The sequence below is a fragment of the Pseudomyrmex gracilis genome, unplaced genomic scaffold (assembly GCF_002006095.1).
Source record: "Pseudomyrmex gracilis isolate BER0280 unplaced genomic scaffold, ASM200609v1 scaffold_1343, whole genome shotgun sequence".
NCBI lineage: Eukaryota > Metazoa > Arthropoda > Insecta > Hymenoptera > Formicidae > Pseudomyrmex > Pseudomyrmex gracilis.
This window is the reverse complement of record NW_018021927.1, coordinates 22,013-31,360: the sequence shown is the minus strand read 5'-3', so window position 1 is coordinate 31,360 and position 9,348 is coordinate 22,013. Positions and strand designations below refer to the sequence as shown.

General features: G+C 50.8%; 1 protein-coding gene across 1 annotated transcript; it reads right to left on the bottom strand.

Annotated features, from left to right (window-relative positions):
• Positions 1–360: 360 nt before the first annotated feature.
• On the bottom strand, positions 361–915 carry LOC109862080. Its single transcript, XM_020441979.1, has one exon. It carries the CDS (start codon positions 913–915, stop codon positions 361–363), a length of 555 nt encoding a protein of 184 aa, XP_020297568.1.
• Positions 916–9,348: the final 8,433 nt, after the last annotated feature.

The window sequence follows — 9,348 nt, the reverse complement described above, 5'->3', positions numbered from 1 at the left end:
CTTTCTCGAACTATATTTGAATTTCCCGCTTTTTGGCCCAAAGGCGGTGCCTATTTCTTATCTATGTTACCTACGCTGCTTATACATTGCTTAAATGGGAAAAGTGGGGGGAACTAGCAGTCCATACTTATATAGTCAAAGGGTGTGCCTTGCACAGTTCGGGCGCACTGCGCGCGCGTGAACTTGGCGCGAGGCACTACCGTGCCTCTTGATACGCTGACGGCCTGCGCGCCACCCGCACCGCGCGTTTCCCCACGCCACGAAACGGCCTGCGCGCCGTCCCAGCACCGCGCGTTACCCCGCGCCAGCAAGCGCCAGCCGTTACCGCGCCCGCACCGCGCGCCCCGCCGCGCCACGGAACTAAGATACGACAAACAAACAGCTGTTTGTCCGCTCATCCTTGTAAACCCCCGCCTGTTCGGCCACGCTGTCTATGTCGTCTTCTGCCCTTGTCGCCAAAATTGCTTGTACTTGTGGTGGTAGGCGGCCCAGCCATAGTGTTCGTAATACTTTGTCTGATACTGTTGTCCCTGCCAAAGTTTTTAAATGGCGTAGGAACTGTGANGGTCTTCTATCTCCTAGTTCTTCTTGCTCCAGAAGTTGCCGGATGCGGTTTTCCTGTGAGTCCGTCAAACGCTGGATTAATGCTTTCTTTACTGTAGGATATTTGCTTCCAGTCGGTGGTTGTGTAATTACATCCTTCACCTCTCTCGCTTGTTTTGGCTCCAATTTTGATAGTACATATGCGTACTTTGCTTCGTCTTCTCTTACTCCACAGAGAGCGAACTGGCTCTCTAGCTGCGCGAACCATATTTCTGGATCTTCTGGCCAGAATGCGGGAATCCGCATTGTTGCTCTGCTGCTTATCCCTTCATCGTCGCTTACCAAGATGGTGGTTTCCTGTTTCTTCGACATGTTCTTCCGTCGGGGTCACCAATGTAGCGGTTTATGAGTATGAACGCCGCAATAGGAAGTGGATAGAGATGATAGGTTGCTTTCCAAGAAATACACTAGGGCGTATCTTCACTGAGTATATTTACAAGTCCTATTTACAACGCTTGCGCTACGAGGCGCGTGTACAATTTTTATGTTTTCTTATCGGCAGATGCTGTTGCCTATATGTAGGCGCTGTGGTGGCTAATTTTTTAGTCACCATAAGGATTTATGGGGGGCCGTGATTTCTTTCTGCTCCGCTGTTATGGAGCAGAAAAAGGTCGCGGAGAGAGAGAGGGAAAGAGCCCCTCTCCCTCAGGTGGGACCTTCGGGGCGCATGCGGGCGGGGTGCCGAGTCGCCGGGGTCCCGGTGGCCCCTCTTGACAACGGACTTCTCTCCGCTCTTAGTAGCGGGGAGGGAAGCTGGGGCGGCAGGTGTTGGGGGAGCCGGCTTTCTCGTCAGCCTGTCGCCCTGGCAAGCGAACCTTTCGGACATGAGTTGGTTTTGCGGCAGCCTCCCCGGATGAACTCGTCACCCTGCTGCCGAGGACGTGACGGGTCAAGGTGGGGCCCTTCACGTCTTGCACGCGTCCCCAGTAAAAAAGCGGCGCGGCGGCGTGTGTCCCGTTTGTGCCACTAAGCCAGAGATGACGCGGGAAGAAGAACAACAAGTTCTTCCCGACGAGAACGGCATGGAGCTCGAGGGAGGACTTGCGATGAGTCCTTAATCAGGGGTACCGGGTCCTCCTTGAGACGAGCGAGGCAGGCACATTATGGGAGTTTTAATGGGTATACCCTCCTCGACTTGCAGGCTGGGGAGGGGAGTCTCACGTAACCCCGCTCCTTCCCCCAGGATGCGAGGTATCCGTAAAGGATTTCCCCCATGCAAAAAAAAAGAAAAAAGGTTGCGGAGCCTGAGAAGGTCGGCCGTCTCTTTACCAACGTGGTACACGCGGTGGCCTTTTATGGGTTACCGCGGTGGGTGAAGGCCGCGGCGGGGGCGGGCGCGCGGACCAAGTTTATCGTTTTTGTCCGTCACAGAATTCCACCCTATCTGAGTAGGATCCTCGGAGATTACTTCCGCGACAGGGAGATAGCGTTCACCGGCCGGTATGGGTCACGACTTAGCAGAAAGATGTATCGCGGGGTCCCACAGGAGTCAGTTCTTGGCTCCTTGTTGTGAGACCTCGGATACAATGTGGTGATCCAGGCTGCTCTCCCCAGAGGCTTGTCGGTCATTTGCTACGCAGATGACACTTTGGTAGTGGCCTCTGGGAAGAACTGGGACAGGACCAGGTTGCTAGCTGAGTGTGGCACAAATTGTGTCGTTGACCGCATTGAGAGACTGGGTCTCACAGTAGCCGTCCACAAGACGGAGGTTATGTGGTTTCACGGCTCCTGTCGTGGACGGCCCGTAGGACACAGTCTCTCTGTAAGTAAGGTACGGATTGAGGTGGGTACTACCATTAAGTACCTTGGTCTTTACCTCGACCCGATGTGGCGCTTCGGCGAGCATTTTGTTTGCTTGGCCCCCAGAGTCCGGAAGATCGCAAACGCGCTCGCGCGTATTTAACCGAACCTTGAGGGCCCGAGAGGAAAGATCTGTCGTCTCTACGCGAATGTGGTCCAGTCGGTGGCCCTCTACGGGGCACCGTTGTGGGCGGAGGCCGCAGCGGAGGCGGGGGCGCGGAGTAAGTTTGGTTTTTTTTCGCGCTGCCCAACGAGCAGCAGCTCTCCGCGTGATCAGCGGTTTCCGCACAGTTACCACAGAGACGGCGGGCGTACTGGCGGGGATGCCTCTTTTGGCCTTCCTTGCGGGCACGTACTCGGCGAGATACGCTTGCCGAGTCGAGCTGCTTTAGCAGGAGAGCATTGCAGATACTGTTCTGCAGGAGGCCCTCGCAGAGTCGGAGCGCCACGCCCGGCGACAACTGCTCCTTAACTGGGAGCAGCTCCTGAACGAGCCGCACGTGGCCGCCCAAAAAGTCGTCCGGGTTATCCGACCCCACCTCAAGGTGTGGTTGGAGAACGGGGTCGGTCGTTTCACCTACCGGGTGACGCAGGTGCTCACCGGGCACGGATGCTTCGGTGAGAACCTGTGTCGTATAGGCTGCGAGCCAACGGCACACTGTCACGAGTGCGGGGCGGCAAGTGACTCGGTGGAGCTCACTGTGGAGAAGTGTCCACGGTGGGCTCCGGAACGCCGAGAACTTGCCGCCAAAATTGGTGATGATCTCTCTCTAGAGGGCCTGTTGCGGGCGTCAGCCTCCAAGGAGAGGGAAGAATGGTCTTCTTCTGCTCCGTGGTGATGGAGCAGAAGGAGACTGCCAAAAGAGAGAGGGAGAGACTCTTCCCCTTGGGAGATCTCGGAGGCGTGTACGAGCGGGTAGCGGGGCCCCCGTTTCCCGTGCGCATCCTCGAGGCAATCCTCAATGACCACAGTCCCTCCTCCTCCCTTTCCTGCCCTCTTTAGGGAGTGCAGAGGGGGACGGGGAAGGTCGGGGCGGTGGGTGTTGGGAGGAGCCGATTCCTCTCGTTAGCCCTCCGCCCTAGGGGACGCGTTTGAAAGACGCATGAGAAGGAAGACATGCGGCGATTATTAATCTCGGGGTAGTACCGTCCACTCCCGGGAAATAGTAAAGTCGCCGCGGGACCGTGACGAATTGGGATGGGAGTCTTGCACGCGGTCCGGGATGGGGTGACACAGCGGTGTGTGTCCCAAACTCAGGGAGGTATTGGAAGGAGACCATGAGTACTCCCTCTCTGTAACGAACCTCAAAGCTCAAAGAGGGTCTCGGCAGAGTCCCGAACAAGGGGTTCCGGGTCCCTTCCTATGGTGAGTACAGTGGGCACACCGTGGTGGTTTTAGTGGGTAAACCTTCTCTTTCTCGAGGGAGGGAGGAGGGAGTCCCATATAACCCTGGCCCTCCTTTTTCCCAGGGTCAGGATATCCATAAAGGATTTCCACCACGTAAAAAAAAAAAGGTTGCGGAGCCTCTACGCTCTGGGGGGTCAGACATACTAACCCACGGGGAGAAGTTGTGGAGGAATGGGCTGCCTCTTTGGACCTTGCCCTCGTTAATAGCGGCTCTACCCCTACTTATGTTCGTGCACAAGGTGCCTCTATAGTTGACCTTACGTGGCGTAGCAGATATAGTGCCGAATATTGAGGATTGGAAAGTTATTGATACTGAAACGCTTTCTGATCATTCTTTGATTGAGCTGGCGATTAGAGGGCCGATGGCTGCTGATGGACTTGGTAGCCTAAGACGTATGGGACAGGATAGTTTTCCCAGATGGTCGTCTAAAAACATGGACCATGATTTATTGAAAGCATCAATTATTCTAAAAGACTGGCTCTGCCCCCAGCCGAGAAACTGCAAAGCAGAAGTAGCAGCCATAGAATTAGGCAAATTGCTAGAACAATCATGTGACGTTGCCGCCCCTCGTACGAAAAAGTTACCTTTAAAGCGACAGACGTACTGGTGGACCAGGGACTTAGCAGAGAAACAAAGCAAGTGTACGGCAATCAAGCGGAAAATGGTCAAATCGAGAAGGCGAGGGAATCTTGTGGATGCAGAGATGGCAAGAATCGAATTGAGGGTTACACAGCGTAGCCTGAGGGTTGCTATCGCAGAAGCAAAAAACAAAGCGTGGCAGGAATTACTTGCTACATTACATTAAGATCCTTGGGGACGGCCATATCGATTGGTGATAAACCGCCTTAGAAGCGGTGTCTCAACGGTCACTGAGTCCCTTGAAGGACATGAATTGGAGAGCATCGTGAATGGTCTTTTTCCGGAACATACAGACGCTGCAGAACAGCTTGGTTTCCCTCCGGTTGTTGATGATGTTGCCCTGGTTTCCCTGGACGACGTTAGGACGGCTTTTGAGGATATCGAGCGGCGGAACTCGGCGCCGGAGCCTGACGGTATTTCGACGGGCGTTGTTGCAGCTGTGTTCTCCGCGGCCCCTGATCGACTTATAAGATGCTTCAATACATGCATACTACAAGGCCGGTTCCCAAATTGTTGGAAGATTGCCCGACTTGTCCTTTTGCCTAAGGCCGGGTAAGCGGCCTGGGAGTCCGTCCTCGTATCGCTCGCTTTGTCTCCTGAGCGATATCGGGAAACTATTTGAGCGCGTTTTGGCACGGCGAATGATAAGTTGGGTGGAAGCCTGTGGAGATTTCTTACCGAGACAATTCGGTTTTCGAAAAGGACGATCCACATGCAATGCGGTGTTGGCTCTAAGAAGTTTTTCTTCTTCTTTCACAGCCAATAAGAGCATTTGTGTCGCTGCGTCGCTAGACATTAAAAATGCATTCAATTCGTTGCCCTGGCCAGCAATTCGAGATGCAATGGCAAATGCCTGTTTACGTTAAGCATATCGTGGCCGATTATCTCAGGTCTAGATTTATTATGTACACTGGTGAGAATGGTAGCATGTATAGAAGGTGGATTTCGTGTGGGGTCCTACAGGGCTCCGTTTTAGGTCCCCTGCTCTGGAACCTTACATATGACTAGGTTTTGCGATTTCAGGTTCCGCCTACCTGTCGCATTTTCTGCTACGCTGATGACACATTGGTGGCCGCGGGCAGATCAGACGTGAATGACGCGGTCACGGTGGCTAATCGTGGATTGGAAGTTATCAGGAGAGTCATTGGGGCGTTGGGCCTGAGCATTGCTCCGGACAAGACGGAGGCGATAATATTCCGGAATAACAGAGCTCGGCTGCAGATTTTGCCTGTGTTCTTAAACGGAGCCGAGATAGAACCCGGCCCAACAATAACATATCTGGGCTTTGTCCTGGACGACAAATGGACATTCAAGAGCCATTTCCAACGAATAGTGACAGAGACGTGGGGTAGTTCCTGCCCTGGCACGAATAATGCCCAATCTCGGCGGACCTGCTGAGAGACAACGCCGATTGTACATGCATGTTTTGCAGGCGGTTATTTTATATGGCGCCCCAGTATGGGCTGATAAGTTCATTAGAAATAAGATGGCTGTGGCCCAGTGCCGTGCTGTACAAAGGCAGATGGCTATCCAAGTCATAAGCGCATATCGCACGGTTTCGGCCGATGTGGCTTTGTTATTGGCAAAGACGCCCCCTTTGGAACTGCTTGCAAAAGAGCGAGCCGTTATCTTCAGAAATTTTCGTTCGAGTGACAGCGTGCTGGACTATGCTCAGCTCAGAAGCATTGAGACTGCTAATACCAGGGGTAAATGGCTTGCAAAGCTCAGATCAAACCCCTTTTCCTGGTAAACCAACAAAAGATGCAGTTCTCCCTGTTTTTGAACGGTGGATGACTAAACCACACGAAGTTTTGTCGTTCCATCTGACACAGATGTTAACTGGACACGGGTGTTTTAACGTTTTCCTGTTCCGTATCGGTAAGGCTCAGTCCGATAAATGCTCTCACTGTCGGCTGGCCGTAGACTCTCTCGCCCACACATGGGAGGATTGTGACAGTTGGAGATTGGAACGCGATCAACTGCGTTTAAGACTCGAAATTGACGAGATATCGATGGGTAGAGTAGTTGAAGCAATGGTCCAAAAGACAGAGGAGTGGATGGCGACGGTGCGGTTTGCTAGCCGAGTCCTTCAGCAAAAGAAGCAGGCTGAGCGTGAGCGGCACAGCCAATTTGCAGTGGCTGATAGAGGTGGCCGAAGAAAAGGAGGAAACTTGCGGCGATTATAAACCTAGACTTATTTATACGTATACATATTATTTACATATATAAGAAAGCCAATTATGTTGAAGAACTAGATATTGTAAAATAAAAATAAATAAGAGTTCGATAGGTGAAGGGAGAGTGAGAGAGGTGAAATTTAGTGTCAAAAACGCTATATGCTCCTCCTCCCCTTTACTTATTTAGTCTGTGGGTCGTTCCGGTTTTGGGGCAGGAACGGCTCTTGCACACAGATTAACGGGTTCTTGTAGAACGGAGGTTGCCGGATCTGTGGTGTCCCCCCCATCTGGCATTTTTTTTGCGGAAGAAGATCTGTAGTGTGCGCATTAGAAAGGTGGGAGCCGAGCATGTAATGCCTCTGGCGTCCGCTGGTCTCTCACTGAGTTGGCGCGCAGGGAGGACATCAAGGGGTTTTAGCGGGTATATTGGTCCATCTTCCGGGAGGCCTTCGGCGGGCGTTGGGCCTCTCACGCGGGCGGTAGTGGACGGGGATACTCTCTAGCAAAGGGAATCCTTAGGTCTTCTCCCCGGTGAGAGGGTGGTCGCGGCCGGAGAGAGCTGGCGAGTCTCGCATATCCTTTATCCCTTTTCCCATGAGGGCGAAGGAATCCATAAAGGATTTTCCCTCGTAAAAAAAAGGTTAGGTTGCGGAGCAACAGCAGTTCTAGGAAGAACTGCTGGTTGCCACAGGGTGCGATACATCGCCGCATTGTCCGAAATGCAACGCGGAATGTGTCGACACCGGCACCGGTAACTAGCACGGCTGTTGCTAGGACCGGTGAGCCTGCTGAATCGGCACAATCGATCTACTATAAATCGATCGCGCAGATGAACCAGGGCAGAGATTGTGATAGGACTGCTAACCCACTGTGTGGCTCTGCAAGCCGGAGAGTGTACCGCAGTGAGCAGCCGCCGTGTAAAAAGCATTGTAAGGAACAAGAGCAATAAAGAATATTGAAATAAACACAGCAGTAAAACTTAATCATCACGCCTACCAATCTTCTCCCCGACATCCAACATAACTAATTTAACTAAGATATATATATTTTTACTCCTTCCAAGCTATATCGCACGCCGCTTCGCCCGAGACGGGATCGGTTCGGACAACGGGCGAAGTTCACGCGAGATTGCGGGATCGTTAACAGGAGAGAAAAGAGAGAATCGGGAAACGAGCAACCCACCACGTCAACTCAACGAATCTTAGGTTTTTATTTCAGGCGCCAGATACGTTTCCGTATCAAAACGGCGTTGGTCAACGCGATGGGCCGGCTAGCTCAGACCTAACGGAGAGGGGCAGGGTGTAAAGTAAACCGTTCGTGTAGATGTTATCCGGTTTTATGAGCCGATATATAAAATCCCTGATTAAATGCAAAAATAACAATTTATTAAAAACATTGTTTAACAAGGCGAGTAATAAGCCGAAAGAAATATAAAAATTATTTACAAAATAATAGAGAGTAAGAGATTGAACAACTGATAAGAAAAATTAAACCTAGCAAACAATTTGGTTGTCAGATGTCGCACTTTTGTAGCCAACCGCAACATCAAATCTATATCCATCTGTGTCCTCAGTAGAATATGGTTTTAATGAGTTTTGGTGATCATGTTTGCGTTATTTGTGTGTTAACAGCTTTGGCAGCACACAAAGCATGTTTTCGTATTGTAGCGTTTCTGCACACAGTTTCTGTTGCCAGGTCTGCACAGTCAGAAATTGTTTGCTGGGAAGTTAATAGAGTTGGGCCGAAAGAATTAACAGAAGTAGCAAAATAATACAGTTTACAAATTTTGAAAAAGATTAGGTAGGATTAGTAAGAAAAAGCATTTCAAATTAATAACAATAATAGCAAATAAGCAAAACTAATTAAGAAATCGAACGGACACACGCCGACGTCAACGCTATAATTACCAGATAATGTAAATCGCCGAAAGTTTAGTGTTTTTCTCCAATTTCCGCGTAAGCAGTCGATAAAGCGCGTATCAAACACGGAAAGTAGCCGCAATACACAAGCAAGGGTGGTTTTGGTTTTGGTGCGCTTGTGGCTCTTGAACCGAGAAAACGGTTAGTTCATACGCCAGTCTGTGTCTGAATGTAGATATAAAGAATGTTAGCAAAAACATATGCTAAAACATATGCTAAAAGTGTCCAAAAATATTTACAGTAGAATTACGCACATCCAACCAACATGGCTGATGCAACGCGACTTTTCACACAAGCAAGGGCATGCAGAGGTCATAGATCACAAAGTGGTACGCCAGGTCGCAAGAAAGTGAAGTCGCACTCTGCCGCAAAATAAGAACGTACCTCAAGGCGCGATTTAGGGTGCTAACTACGTGAACACACCCAGAGGTGATCGTAAATGAGGCGTGCAAGTTTAACTTAGGTTACCGACAACACTACGATAAAAGAAAAGCGTAGCAGGCGTTCAAGCCAAGCAGATGCATCACGATACTCACGTGTCAAAGGAGAGCTTACTCCGTAATTCACAGAATGGAGATTTCGGATGTTCCAGGCTAGACACTTTGCCTCAAGCTAGGCAAAAGTCTGGCAGTTAACGGAGAAACGAAGTGGGGCGAGGGAGGCTTGACGCTCTTTTAGCTTGAACAAGCTGTCGATTTACCAGCACGTTATATCATATACAAAGCCAATTAGTTAGCGGGAATTTATTATACTGGAGCGCCGGTTAGTTCTTTTTCTGAATGTAAAACACGTTGTTTATCC